Below are 14,050 nucleotides of genomic sequence, written 5' to 3' on the forward strand. Positions count from 1 at the left end.
GAGGGGAGTGAAAACTGGAGCTGCAATGATTAGTTGATAATTGATTAGTTGCCAACTATTAAATTAATGAGCAACTATTTTGATAATCATTTCATCATTTTAAGTCATATCTGAGAAGCAAATTTCCAAATTCTCTGATTCTTCAAATGTGAATATTTTCTGGTTTCTTTTGTCTTCTATGACTTTAAACTGAACATCTTTGGGTTTTGGACTGTTGGACGAGACAAAACCAGACATCTGAGGTTGCATCTTTGGCTTTGGGAAACAATAATTGACATGTTTCAACATTTCCTGATATTTTGCCAACCAAACAACTAATCAATTAATCTAGAACATAATCGACAGATTAATCGAAAATGAAAATAATTGTTAGTTGCAGCTTTAGTGAAAACATATGTTTTTAATGTAATTTGGGTGAACTGACCCTTTAAACTGGGTTGCTAGCTAGCAGCAAACAAGCTAATTTCAATATTTATATTAACATTATAGTGACTGCTAGCTGATAAGTCACAAACAGCAAAGAAAGGACAACAAAGCTGTATCTTTGGAGTCATAAACAGTTTTTAAGGCTACTTCTGCCTCAGAGTTGTGGATCTCCAATATGGCTGCCAGAGGGTTTGTAACTGTATGTCACCTGAGCTTGAGAGACTAACGCTCAACATGTAGGATAATCCTGTATAGCACCATATATGAGGGGCTAACAAACATAAACTAATTATTATTTAGAAAAACATTTATTTACAAGGCACCACATGCGGTGCATAGATACATAAAAAGTGAGTGTGTGTGTGTGTACTTAGCAACAATGAGGATATAAGCATGAGCTTTAAGATTTCCCTTTGTCCAGTGTCGTGTGCATGTGTGTGTCTATCTCTTGGCATGGTTGACATAGCTGTTCTCGATGCACAGCAAGACGTAGGAGCTGGAGCAGCTGCTGGAGCTCTGCTGGAGCAGACTGCCACTCTGCAGCGATGATGCCATGCCGGTCAGTGCCTGGTCACCCACACGCCACGTCTCGCAGAAACTGTCAACATGCCGCTGCCCAGCGGCGGTTGACCCATGCCACATCATCTTCTCTGGCCTGGGTTAAAACAGAAACAATGACGTTTTTAATGTTTGCTATTGTATTTTATTTTCCTCTACTCATCACTTTATTTTCAGAATATTAAGAAAAAAGGTAATTAGGGGCCTTTTGGGCTCACCATGTGTTGTCATTGAGAATGTTTTTGCCATCGAAGGAGTAGAGCGGCACGTCCTTCATTTTGCCGCCATTGAAGATGGCGTCCCAGCTGTCAAACAGAACCTCATCCTGACAAATAAGAGACAACACAATTAGGACAAAATATCTAGTGCATAATTATCAGTACTAATTAAGCAAGTCACTGATTCTATCTTCATTCTATCCCTTAAGTTGCAAGTTAAATTGATTTCTTGTAAGGCTCAAGGCTCCAGCTTCCTCTTCTTAAACCTGCATCAACTGATTTTTTGGGCCACTCGGGGGCAGCAGAAAAAAGTTGTGAACACAACATTGACATACCATCACCTTTTAAGTTAATATGTTGAACTCGTTAGCAAACAGTTGCTTTCCATATTCAGCAGTTATGAGCAACATTATAATTCATTTGGAGTCGTGTTTCTGCCCACCTGGAGGATGCAAGTCCAATATTCACTCTCTTTTAGCTCTGTTTTTGCTCTCAACCAACTCCTGAGGGAAATATCGAAGAGAAAGGGTCGTGCAATATGGTACAAATTATAAGAAAAAAAGTGTTAAGTTGGTTTAGTTGGTAAATGCCCACTTAGATGTTAATTTGCAAAAGTTCTTAATAAATTAGCCTCTCAATATATTGGCATATTAGGACATTTCTTATAGTGTTTTTAAGAAAGAATCTAATATGCTAATATGTAGTTTGACAAAACAAAACTATTTTTTTTTTCAAATTTACAACTGTATTGACAAGTTGAAAAACTGACAAGCATGAACCCAAAGATAATGACTTTGTACTTACCTAGTAAACCAACTTTTTCACTTTTTCCTTTTTTTTTATAATTTGTGCCAAACTGCACCTCCCTTTCTGTAAAATGTCCTAAAAAATACTTTTTAATGCATGCAAATACAAAATTTTCAGGAAATTAGTATAAAATCAGAGGACCTGTAAAATGAAACATTACCGAAATATCTGGCTCTTTAGCTGCTAAATACTCCACTAAGTTCACCAGCTAGTCTACAGCTCACTGGCTCTGTTAGCCGTTTGGTGCTAAGCAGGTGGTGTACAGTGGTTTTTTAGAGCTTTTTCTCTGAAAGCGATGCAATGAGAGCGCTGAGAGTGAACCAGAACAGTAAAGTTGCAGCCGGACAGCTAAACAATGAGCTGAAACTCACTATAAAGCTCCGTAAAACCAAGGGAAGCTGCAGAGTTACTGATAATTCTCTGTAGGATCTTCACTACGATCAACAACTCATCAACAACACATCACATACCGACATTTGATACATTATTATTAAAAAAATAGCTGGTTTAAAGTATAAGTCTGGTGATATTCTTTACTCAAGCCTCTGTTAACTACCTTCAGGTTGACTATTGGCAAATGGTCTCTGTCAGCCTTGCGGACGATGCTGTGGAGATCCTGGAGCTTGGCAGACAGGAAGGCGCGGAATGTTCCTTTCATCCCGATGGCTTGAGCCTGAGAGAAGCACAGGAAATCTGCGCCCCGGATGCCCCGCATGGCACCGGTCTGAGGGCTGTTCACGGCAATCAGGTGGAGCTGCAACAAGCCCAGCAACAATGTTTACATCTACAATAAGGCCTTGTGCAGCTTTAGATGTGACTATGATGATTTAAAAGTGGCTTCTCTTACCCCTGCACCTGAGGTATGATGATGGACTGGAGTCTGGGGCACAGGGGGAGATGGTCTTCGCTGAGTGGTGACTGCATAGCGACTGTCTGGGTATGGTGGGCGTTCCTGCGCTGAATCAACAGGATGCCTACCGTCTGGTTGGTACAAGCGGTCTTTGTAACTTGGAAACCTGGGATCTGACGGTGCTGGGTACCGCGGATCCGGCTGATGTCGAGCATCAGGATGATATCTGGGATTAGGCTGGGTTGGGTGTCGGGGATCAGAGTGTGTTGGGTATCTGGGATCAGGGTGGGTTGGGTATCTGGGATCAGAATGGGTTGGGTATCTGGGATCAGGGTGGGTTGGGTATCTGGGATCAGGGTGGGTTGGGTATCTGGGATCAGGGTTTGATGGGTATCGAGGGTCTGGGTGGGTTGGATGATGGGGGTTGACCGGACTCTCAGGTGGCCTTTGGGAGTCATGTGTGGAGGTGTTGGAGTTGGAGTGTTGGTCAGGGGAGTATGGAACGGCTTGGGGAGGCTCTGCTGCTGCAACCTCATTACCCTGCAAATAATGTGCATGATATGTATTAAAACAGGGCACAGTGGATGTTTTGGAAAAGAAAAAAGGTGAAAACTACTTCAAATTCCTGAAAAATAACACTCACATCTGCATTGGGCAAAGGGATGTAGCCCCCGAGCTGAAAATTGACAGGAAATAAGTGTTTGAATAGACATTGGAAAAAAATATTTTTGAGTATCTGTGCCCAGGTGCAAGATAAATATTTCACCTGGACTTGACGAACTCCATCTCGGACTCGTAAGTAGAGATCTGTTCGGTCTATAATATACACCAGAGAACCTTCAGGTTGTCTTCTAGCGGTGGATGTCATGGCGTCATAGGACCTCATCACTGTCACCTACAAACACACAAAACACTGATCAATGATCTTGTAACTTCAAAGTATATTTTTTGTAAGTAAATCTGAATTAGCGATCCTGACATATTTCTATTTAAGTCATGATCCAAAGACTGTGAGTGATGTGTGACAAGTCTGGACCCATATTTCAAACCGCTAAAACTCCCCAACTTTACTCTTATTTCTACACACAAATTTAAGAACAAGATGAGTCTATTTTTTTTTTACTTTAGATTATGTAATACAGAGACAGAGAAAAGTATGCACCTTCTGAGACATGCTAGACTGTACAAAATATCATGGGTAATGGTGAATAATACGTAATCTGAAATATGTATGATTCAGAATAGGGTAGTTTTAGATTATTATTTGCAGCTGTTGCTAAAATATTAGCTCCACGTATGTGAATTTCTACACACAAATCAATTTAAAGAATGAAAAAGGGTGATTGGTGACTCTTCCGGCTCTGTTCATACATGTAATTAATTATGCAATCAAAGAGTGAGTCACTTGTTTAATGAGTCTTATTCTTCACACAAACACACTTTTTACTCCTAAACTGGCTCCTTACAGCATACATAAGTGTAGTTCTCAGAAGTTTGATATGGGCCCAGGCCTTTCAAACAAAATTTGGAAGTTAGATTTTCTTGAGCATCTTGGCATTAGATTCTACGGCAAATTAAAACAAATAGAAAAAGCTTGATATGATGTATTTTTCCTTTGCAGAAATTGTTCCTGATTCATTGGTCATGGAAAATTTTGTAATGAGCCAACATCTGACATTAATCATTTAATTGCAGCCATGTTGTTTATTTAACTGCAGAGGCTCATGAGTCATACAAATACTTTGGCACACGTTCTTAATAAAGTCACATTGTGTGTACTATGACTTTTTAATCTATTTAAACTATCTAGACTTGAAACAGTTCTTTAATTTGTGCTTCATGTGATTGTCAGGCCACTTCAGTTCAAATTTGGCTACAATGATTTTTCACCTTTTTGTATTTCATGATATATCGTTGGATATTAGAGAAATGAAACATGAATATCTGATTTTATATACATGTTTTCTCACCCCTGAAGAGTGTCCAGGTACTCCAGGCGCTCCAGGTGGTCCCGGTGGTCCAGGAATATTGATAGCTGTCATTCAAAGGATGGGGTGGGGGGGTCACATGAGCTCAAATCAAAAAGAAATAATCTTGAAGTTTTGGGTATCTTTTTGAATATAACTCACTCTGTGTGCCCCCGTAAGTCCCCGGTAGGCCTGGTCCTGGAGGTCCAGGTGGCCCTGGTGGTCCAGGTTGCCCATCATAGCCTCTTCCTGGTGGACCAGGTGGCCCCTGAGGGCCTGGAGGGCCAACAATGGACTCACCTTTGGGGCCCTGATGAAATGGAGAAATATTTATTGTATTAGAATACAACAAATATGATCCAGTTATATTTATATCTGATCTTGGCATAATTTAATGGCAACACAGATTTCATAAAGCATTAGATTTTTGACAGTGTGATCTTACTTGAGGTCCTGGCGCTCCCGGGACTCCGACTCCACTTCCTCCATAGCGGGGGTCATAATATCCTCCACCTGGTTCTCCTTTCTCTCCTTTAAAGCCTGGGCTGCCTGGTTCACCTTTAAACACATTCTGGACACAAAAGCATCAAGAAACATTCAAGAAAAATGTACACTGTTCCAACAATGGTTATTGTTTATGTTAACCATAAGCTAAAACTGTGTGGAAAATCTATCGAGTTGAGGCTTACCTTTAAAGCGTAAATATCAAAGTCTGTTGTGGTGCCTGGAAAAGAAGCAAAATGCTCTGTTTTGAATTTGTCTGAATACTGAAAAAACGGAACGTTTTCTCATTTTTAAGCTTTTTCTGCACTACAAAGCACAGAAGAAATAGCACTACCTGGTAATCCAGGTGTCCCCGGTGTTCCACGATCACCTTTCTCTCCTTTAGGACCTAAAAACAAGAGGAACAGCGATGACGTAATGAATTGAACATATTTAAACTTTTATTTTACATTTAACAGGGCACTCAAAATATGAAGTGCTCTCACCAGGGTAATACCTGGAGGTACCGTCATGTCCCTGAAATCAAAAAGGAAGACGATTAGGGACATTCAACATTATTCACATCATAAAAAGTAACAGTAAATATGTATCTAAGAAACATAAATTAAGCTGCTGATCTATAGTCAATTTAAATTCAGTTAGTTCATTTTCTTATGTCAAGAAAAGCAACAATAAATACCCCAAATGTTTCCAAGTACATTTTTTTTAATGTTTTTTGATGGTTTTACATCCCAATTTTGTTACTTTTAACATATGGAAAACAGTTTATTTTTAAATGAATGGACAGGCATCAATAAATTAAGCTAAACATTCTTTATATCTTGTGCCTAACTTCCTAATTTAACAAGACACACAACTGCTGCATTACTCTGTAAAATATTTTATGTCCTGACTCACTCCAAGTCTGTCGATGGGAACAGGAGGTCCAGGAGGTCCAGGTGGACCCGGTGGACCTGGGGGACCCTGAGACACAACAAATATTGATTACTGTGTGTTGACAGACTGATCATATACGTGGTATTGTGTTAAGATGCTTTTGATGAACAAACCATGACCAGGATTTTCAGGTCTTACCTTGAACAGAAAAATAAGAAAAAGTCATACTCACAGGGTACCCATATCCAGATCCGCCACTTGAATCTCCCTTCTCCCCTTTGACACCATTTAGCCCTGGCCGACCCTACAATAAACCACATTAAGAACCATATTTGTCCCTTGACATAAAATTGGTTGGGTTTAGGGTTTAAAGGGGACATAACAGACCCAAAGGATCTGTGATATCTATGAGATGGAGCAGATAACCTACTCTCTAAGATTAGAAAAGAACAAATTTGATAAGATACAAAGATACAGAGTCCTATGATGAGCTTATTAATGCAGTAATAACCTCAACTCACCATATGGGCTGATTGATGCAGGTGTATATTTTATATATATCTTATACTGGCCCTTTATGCAGCCCTCAGTTCAGCCTCTGTCTGAAACAGGCAGTTTTACCTCCTGTCTCTTTATGGCCCCCCTCCCAATGAGCCCACTCTGTTCTGATTGGCCATCTGGAAGATTACGCCCATTCTGAAGTCTATGTAAACAAACATGAGTATCACGATTTCATTTCTTTTTCTTGCTCTTTACTCAAAATGTCAGCTTCTCAAATACATATGTATATATTTGAGCACAATTCAGATCATAAATATGTGAGTGGACAACACAAAAAACACATGGAACAACTTTAGCAACAAAGGCTACAGGTTTGACGTCCATTTGTGCGCATGTGCAAACGATCTGATATCATCACGAGGAGGAAGTAGAGGTAACTTTTCAAGAGGGGTGTTTGGAGCAGGTTGAAGCTCTGGCTTTTGACTTGCAGTTTTGGACCTTTGACCTTGTTTAACATAGATATCCAACATCATAACAGTATAAAAATAACGGAAAATCACAGTATGTCCCATTCAAAGCCCCTTTTGCAGGTTTTGAAAATTTCTGCAACTCCTAGCAGTTGTACCCACATTTTGTACTTGTTTGAACAATTTTTATAAATTAATTTTTTATGTAGTAAATATAATTTGACAAGAAATCCACTTACTGGTCTACCTGGAAACCCAATCTCTCCTTTCGGGCCCAAAGGACCATGTGGACCCTGAAGAAAAGCGTTCATATGGCTCATTTGTTACATTCGCCTGATGCTGTTAGCTTACAAAATATGAGAAAAACACTCAAAAACTGGTAAACAGAAGTATGATAATACGCACTGGAGGTCCTACTGGGCCAGGAGGTCCACTGTCACCCTGTAAACAGATACAGTGACATTTTATGCAATTATTAACATTTTTGGAGTTATTTATAATCAATGTAACAGTTGATATTTAATTCCTGATGAAAAAATATATAACTAGGACAGAAAGAAACATGCTAGATGCTGTTTATATCACTGAGGTCTTTACCGGCTTTCCTGCCAGGCCACCCAGGAACATAGGTTGTCCATCAGGTCCAATAATGATACCAGGCTCTCCTTTCTCCCCCTGAACAAAACACATGCTTAACTCAAATGTTTACAGCCACTACTGGAAAAAGTACCAGTGTAAAATGATAGAATAGAAGGAAAACAAGTTAAGTGGAAGCGGAGAGCAGATATTGTTGCCCATAATCTTTTTTCAAGATTGAGATTTACAATAATTTTCTGGTCATTGGAAGATGTTAAGCATTTTCTTATGATAGCAACTTATCTTGTTAACTCCAGATCATAACATATTGTGCTGCAGATGTTGATTATGTAAGACTAACATATCAACATTGTTGTCTCATGAGCAAAACATCCCATTTTCTCCAGAAAAACAAAATCATGTTTTTTTTTTAGAAAAATTACTCATTGAGTCTCAGTCTCTCATTTTAACTGACATGATGTGATTACAAATTAAATATAATGGGATAATGGGATTACAGCTAAACATATAACCAAGAAGTTGTTATTTTTGTGAATAAAAAGAAATTTTCATTACAAAAAATGGCTGCTCTTGGAAATCATGTTGAACAAAAATATAATTGTGCATCTTTAAACATGCACTGACTGATTGATTTTTTGGTCATTTGGGAGCAGCGGAAACAAGTTGTGAACACAACATTGACATATCATCTCCTTTTAAGTTGATATGTTGAACTTGTTAGCAAACAGATGCTTATTTCCACATCCAGCAGTTACGGAGCAACATTATCATCATTTATTTATGAATTATATCATTCATTTGGAGTCATGTGTCTGTTCACCTGGTGAATGTAAGTCCCATATTCACTCTCTTTAAGTTCTGCTTTTGCTCTCCACTCCTGAGGGAAATATCTGACTCTTTATCTGCCAGATGCTCCAGTATGTTCACCAGCTAGTCTACAGCTAACTTTGTCAATTTGCTGTTTGGTGCTGAGCAGGTAGTGTATAGTGGGCTTTAAGAGCTTTTTCTCTGAGAACAACTGCCTGCTGCAGCCGAAAATGATGCTATGAGAACGCTGAGAGTGAACCAAAACAGTAAAATTGCAGACAGCTAAACAATGAGCTGAAACTCACTATAAAGCTCCGTAAAGCCAAGGGGAGCTGCAGAGTCACTGATTCTCTGTGGGTTCATCACTACAAGCAACGCTTCTGACATAAAACATTGTCATTTCATACATTGTTATTATAAAAAATATTGATTATAGCTGCTTAAACGTGTGAGATGCAAAATAAATTCATTAGAACATTGATCATCCTACCTTCGGTGCATATCCTGCAGGACCGGTGTCCCCTTTTTCTCCTTTTGGTCCTATTGGTCCCTAGATCAAAACACATAATACACTGATTTCCCTCCATTTTCTTACATTGATTGGATTTTTCTAAGTTGATCTGTGATTACAGTAACACATACCGGGAATCCTGCTCGACCTGGAACACCTGCTCCCCCCTAATGAAGACAGAACGATAACACATGAAAAAGATAAAATATTCAGTGCACATGTGAAAAAGAAAAAAATAACTGCTGAGTGAAGTTTATAGTAAGATCGGTTAGGGGTCCAAAGGGTGTGTCCACTCACCTGCCCCCCTTCGTTCCAAAATATGTCGTTATACTACAGCAAGACAAAGTTAGGTTAGTTAGTATGGAGGTGAATGAATTATTCAGCAACCAGTGACTGTTAGTTTGAATGAGTGATTTAGTGAATGAGTGATTAAGTGGCAGGCTGTCATGTAAGGGTACGTTTCATATTTAAGTATGTGCAGAATCAGTGCATCTCTCACATCTCCTGTTGTGTGGTAGATGGTCTGTCCTGGAGGTCCGGGAGGCCCTGGAGGTCCAGGTGGTCCGCCGTCTCGCCCTGGCCGACCCTGTGACATGAAGATCAGCCAGAAAATGAACACATACAGTATTTTTACATATTGTATTGATAAAATTATGTAATATATTCAAATGTATGATATCAGGATAAATGTATTATCTTGTTTTCAGGGGGGTAACAAACATAAACTAAGAGGAGCAAACAAAAAGCAATACAAGCTCATATCTTAGTGAATAATTTAAGGGATAAAGAATTGTTTTAGGTAGTACGGATAAATAAAATGAATGCTAAAAACTATGCTAGGTAACTGAATTAGAGTGTATCAAACAATGTGCCATGATGCGTAAAAAAGATCATCCTAATATGACTCTGCAGAGATTATTATACATAATATAATAAAAATACTAGAAGTATTTGATAAACAATGTCTGTTTGTTATGTCATGTTGTAAAACAAGTATTTTACTGATATTGGAGTTGAGTTCTATCCTGTACCAGGGACCATTGTATGAGACTTTCATGTTTTATTCAGCAATAATTAGAGGTTTGTGATAAATAAAGTTTTGATGTATATGTAATACTATAATCTGCATATAATTGAACACAACAATCAGAGAAAGATAACAGAAGATCATAGAAAACAGAAGTGTTCCTTAAGTATAGCCCTGAGGCACACCTCCAAAACATGATTTTCATTACAAATTAAAATATAAAAAAATATATGTGAATATTGCAAAATATAGCCTATATGTTTTATATTTAATACATATAACTTACGCTTTCTCCTTTCTCTCCTCTGTCTCCCTTTTCACCCTAAAAATAAATAAACGAGAAGTTGTTAGTGCCATAAAAAGAAACAGATGTAAAACTGGAAGAAGTGTTTCTGAACTTGAGTAAAGAGTCTAGTGGTGTATTATTTATATAATATATAATATACAAAGGTAACAGAACAACAAAACCCAGAATTCATCCGGCTTCCTACCGACTGTCCAGGGAATCCATCCACACCTGGAACCCCAGGTGGTCCTCTCTGTCCCTCTGCTCCTTTGTCTCCATGGTTGCCTGGCAAACCTGGTCTACCCTAGAAATCAGAATTAAAACATTTAGTAATAATTGTACTGGAGTATTAACTTTCAGAAAAGTATTCAATAATCTTTTTTTGATTTTCTTTTTAGTTTGATACAAGCTTAAATTATGTTTTCTTTGAATTTAATTTCTACTAACAAGTCTAAAAAGATGGATTTACCCTATGCTTTGTTCATACTGTTATTACATAATATAAGATGTGGAAACATTACTAGCAACTGCATTCAAACAACACAACGCTTCCTCTGTTGTACTTACTGGAAGGCCTGCAATACCCGGTGGACCCTGAAAGACATAACATAAAAGAAAACATGAGATAATGCACCTCCAGTGAAAGAAACGCAGGAATCTCCCATATGGACAACTGGGTACCTGTGGTCCAGGTGGGCCTCTGTGTCCAGGCAAGCCATTGATCACCTCACGCCCTTCCTGGTCACCCTGTAAGTAGAGGGGTAGATGGTTTGAAAGGTATCATGTAGCCATACATCCATGCAAAGGATGGAGAAGCTGTTTCTTTGGGCGCAAACATGTCAACAAAAGTACATATGTGTTTTGTACATCTTCAGCTAGGATTGATGGACTTGACTTTGTGAATAAGCCTGATGCTGTATGATGCTATATTTTTCTTATTGTCAAGTGTCGTGGTGGCTGCAGGGTTCTCAAATGCTCATGCATGGCTCACAAATATGCTGTTAGATTTTATTAGTGTAATACCTCAAAATTAATGGAAAAAGGCATCAAATTTGCTTTCAAAAGAGGACATGACAGAAAAAGTATGAGAATCACCAAATTACAGTATGACCAGTTAAGATTCTAGACATCTGAATGGAACTTTGATTGGTTGAACTACTGGTTAGATTTAATGATAGTTGATATGCTGAGTTGAAACTTCAGACTATTTTCTGAACACTACACTAAGAGTAATTTAGGTTGGTAACAGATTCACTATGTTCAGCCTCTAGTCCTTATACCCATTAACACCCTGTATTTGTATCACTCCTGGAAGATGACCACTTTTAAGGAGTCTTGTCTTTACTTGGTGGAGCCAAAAACAGTCATGTACTTGTTTTGTGTTCAAAATCAAGACCAACCAAGCCTTCTTTTAACCATAAACTTTACATTGCCTTTTTTTTGTTTCAATCCTGCAAGATGACAAAGATCTCTCACATTTATGCACTCACTTGTCAGCATGTACTAAAGCTAAAAGCTCTGTGCATGCACCCTCATATATTCAACGTCTACTCACATGGCCAAAGCCGTATGGTGGCCCTGGTGGCCCGGGGGGTCCTGGAGGTCCAACCGGTCCCATGGGGCCTGGAAGCCCTGCCAGCCCAGTCTCCCCTGCTGTACCCGCCTGTCCTTGGTCACCCCGAGCACCCTGGAGTGTGAAGGAAAAAGAAAACATGTTGGTGTTTTGTGTTTGTGGTGAATGACTGTAAGTCTTGTGTTAGATATCCTGTTGCAAGCAGGTTATTGAATGCAACTGCAACAGGAGGAAGTGAGGAAAAGTGGTCAGTGCCAAAAAAGTTGAGAGCTAGCAGTTAAGCAGAGTGAAGAAGTGATCTTTAAAAAATTTACAGATACTGAAAGATGTCATATTTGGAAAGGTGAAAGTGGCTTATATCTAATTATATCTACTCAAATCATTACAGGAGGAAATGTAGCTTGTTAAGGATGTGGTTTAGGTTATAAAAGACTGAAATCATTTCTAGGTACGTTAGATGGACACTATAGTAAGTGGGGAAATGGAAACTTGTGGAGAAGAGGGGAAAGCACCAAAGACACCCGAGTACCTGCGACCCATTACACACCGTAGAGGATGGAGCAAAGTAAGAGAACAGGCTGGTGAAAAAGTTGGAGTCTTGCGCGTCTTGCTAGAGAAAAGCAAACATGAAGGAGAGAATCTATCTGGATGCATTTGCCACCAATATGTTACTTTCATTTCAGTTCAAGCAGCAAACCTTCATTTATACCATACATGTTTTTAAAAGAAATGTGATAGATTTTGAGTAAGTACGGTATGACTCACCTTTTCCCCAGCTGCTCCTGGAAGACCGAGTTCACCACAGTCACCCTGGAGGAAAAAAAGATTTAAGAAAACATGAGAACACACTTTTTAACTTTTCCTTATCAGGACTCACAGGCTGGTTTACAGTCACGTCAACTTTAAAAGAGGAAGCCATCCATTTGTGACCATGAAGTGACACTTTCAAATCTCCAAACAAAAATAACACCATGTTTTATTTATAACCTGTAAGAAATATTCAGCATCGATCTGTGTGTCCTCACCTTCTCTCCTCTGGATCCTGGTTGACCGGGTGAACCTGGAGGACCAGGTGGCCCCTGAAATCAGCAGACAGGGTATGTACAAACAATCAGTGTTTCATAGCTTATCACAATTCTTACAATTCAGCATAATTTTCTTACAAAGGAAAACTCTGTCAACTGAGAAAGTGATTAAGAATATTCTAAGTATGTCAGTAATTATCTTTTTAACTTGTTTGGTTATTTTTAAATAAGAGTAAAGAAACTCACTGGTAGACCAGGGGCTCCATCCTGTCCAGGTGGTCCAGGAGGTCCGAATGCTACTGGACCGTTGGCACCCATTGCTACAGAAGTACCAGGGTTCCCAGGAGGGCCTGGAGGGCCTGGGGGACCTGGAAGACCCTAGATAACAAATCACAAAATGATCACATTGTCAGCTCCTCAAATTCTTCATTTAAAATAATTTTTAAATTAAAGTCAACGTACCCGGACTTTGTCCAAGTCTGGGAATCCTGATCCCTCCATGTCAACAAACGTCTACAGAATAATAAATAAACAAAATTCAGTGTCTTGAAAAATTAAATACTGAAAGAAAAGGATGTTGGAAGTGTGGACTTACTGGGCGGTCACCGGTGCCAGGCCCAGGAGGTCCTGGTGGACCTGGGGGGCCTCTGGGTCCAGGTTGACCTTCTCCACGATCACCCTGGAAAGATTCAGAGGTCACATATTATCACCATAAATAAAATCAATGTAAAGTTCAATATCTGATTTAAAATGAAAGAAACATGATTCATCCATCCATCTTAATCCACTCTTTACGACACCTTTTGGCCTTTAGCACCAGGAGTTCCTGGACCTCCTGGGATGCCTTGTGGCCCAGCAGGACCCTGGGAAGAGGAGCAAAATGACAAGATGACTTTTTAAAAATTATCTGGAAAAGCCCATAGTTAATTTACATTTTATATAAATATTTAATACTGTTCAATAAAAACAAAGAAACTCACAGCTTTTCCGTCCTCTCCTGGATCACCCTAAAGGATAAATCACAATCGATTAGTAACATTTACCCAAAAA

At 39.1% G+C, this 14,050-nt stretch overlaps 1 protein-coding gene across 7 annotated transcripts in view; it reads right to left on the reverse strand.

Annotated features, from left to right (window-relative positions):
- Positions 1-145: 145 nt before the first annotated feature.
- The window catches only part of LOC121892362 (collagen alpha-1(XVIII) chain-like), a 51,808-nt gene continuing 37,903 nt past the window's right edge, over positions 146-14,050 (reverse strand). For 3 of the 7 annotated variants that reach the window (XM_042405387.1, XM_042405384.1, XM_042405382.1), the window contains 34 exons: positions 13,981-14,007; positions 13,801-13,863; positions 13,596-13,679; positions 13,463-13,513; positions 13,247-13,378; positions 13,001-13,054; positions 12,741-12,785; positions 12,523-12,585; positions 11,958-12,089; positions 11,084-11,149; positions 10,970-10,996; positions 10,608-10,706; positions 10,403-10,438; positions 9,589-9,675; positions 9,387-9,419; positions 9,221-9,256; positions 9,069-9,128; positions 7,772-7,849; positions 7,580-7,615; positions 7,414-7,467; positions 6,439-6,510; positions 6,228-6,293; positions 5,816-5,846; positions 5,665-5,718; positions 5,516-5,550; positions 5,272-5,397; positions 4,989-5,136; positions 4,830-4,894; positions 3,626-3,754; positions 3,503-3,535; positions 2,857-3,399; positions 2,566-2,763; positions 1,203-1,309; positions 146-1,081 (listed from right to left, as the gene is read on the reverse strand). In XM_042405387.1, coding sequence (XP_042261321.1) covers positions 868-1,081; positions 1,203-1,309; positions 2,566-2,763; positions 2,857-3,399; positions 3,503-3,535; positions 3,626-3,754; positions 4,830-4,894; positions 4,989-5,136; positions 5,272-5,397; positions 5,516-5,550; positions 5,665-5,718; positions 5,816-5,846; positions 6,228-6,293; positions 6,439-6,510; positions 7,414-7,467; positions 7,580-7,615; positions 7,772-7,849; positions 9,069-9,128; positions 9,221-9,256; positions 9,387-9,419; positions 9,589-9,675; positions 10,403-10,438; positions 10,608-10,706; positions 10,970-10,996; positions 11,084-11,149; positions 11,958-12,089; positions 12,523-12,585; positions 12,741-12,785; positions 13,001-13,054; positions 13,247-13,378; positions 13,463-13,513; positions 13,596-13,679; positions 13,801-13,863; positions 13,981-14,007 — 3,084 coding nt within the window. In that variant the 3' untranslated portion in view covers positions 146-867. The remainder of the gene's footprint in view (positions 1,082-1,202; positions 1,310-2,565; positions 2,764-2,856; positions 3,400-3,502; positions 3,536-3,625; positions 3,755-4,829; positions 4,895-4,988; positions 5,137-5,271; positions 5,398-5,515; positions 5,551-5,664; positions 5,719-5,815; positions 5,847-6,227; positions 6,294-6,438; positions 6,511-7,413; positions 7,468-7,579; positions 7,616-7,771; positions 7,850-9,068; positions 9,129-9,220; positions 9,257-9,386; positions 9,420-9,588; positions 9,676-10,402; positions 10,439-10,607; positions 10,707-10,969; positions 10,997-11,083; positions 11,150-11,957; positions 12,090-12,522; positions 12,586-12,740; positions 12,786-13,000; positions 13,055-13,246; positions 13,379-13,462; positions 13,514-13,595; positions 13,680-13,800; positions 13,864-13,980; positions 14,008-14,050) is intronic. The other 4 variants (XM_042405385.1, XM_042405383.1, XM_042405386.1 and 1 more) reach the window with 4 other exon arrangements.

The sequence above is a fragment of the Thunnus maccoyii genome, chromosome 24 (assembly GCF_910596095.1).
Source record: "Thunnus maccoyii chromosome 24, fThuMac1.1, whole genome shotgun sequence".
NCBI classification, from domain to species: Eukaryota; Metazoa; Chordata; class Actinopteri; order Scombriformes; family Scombridae; genus Thunnus; species Thunnus maccoyii.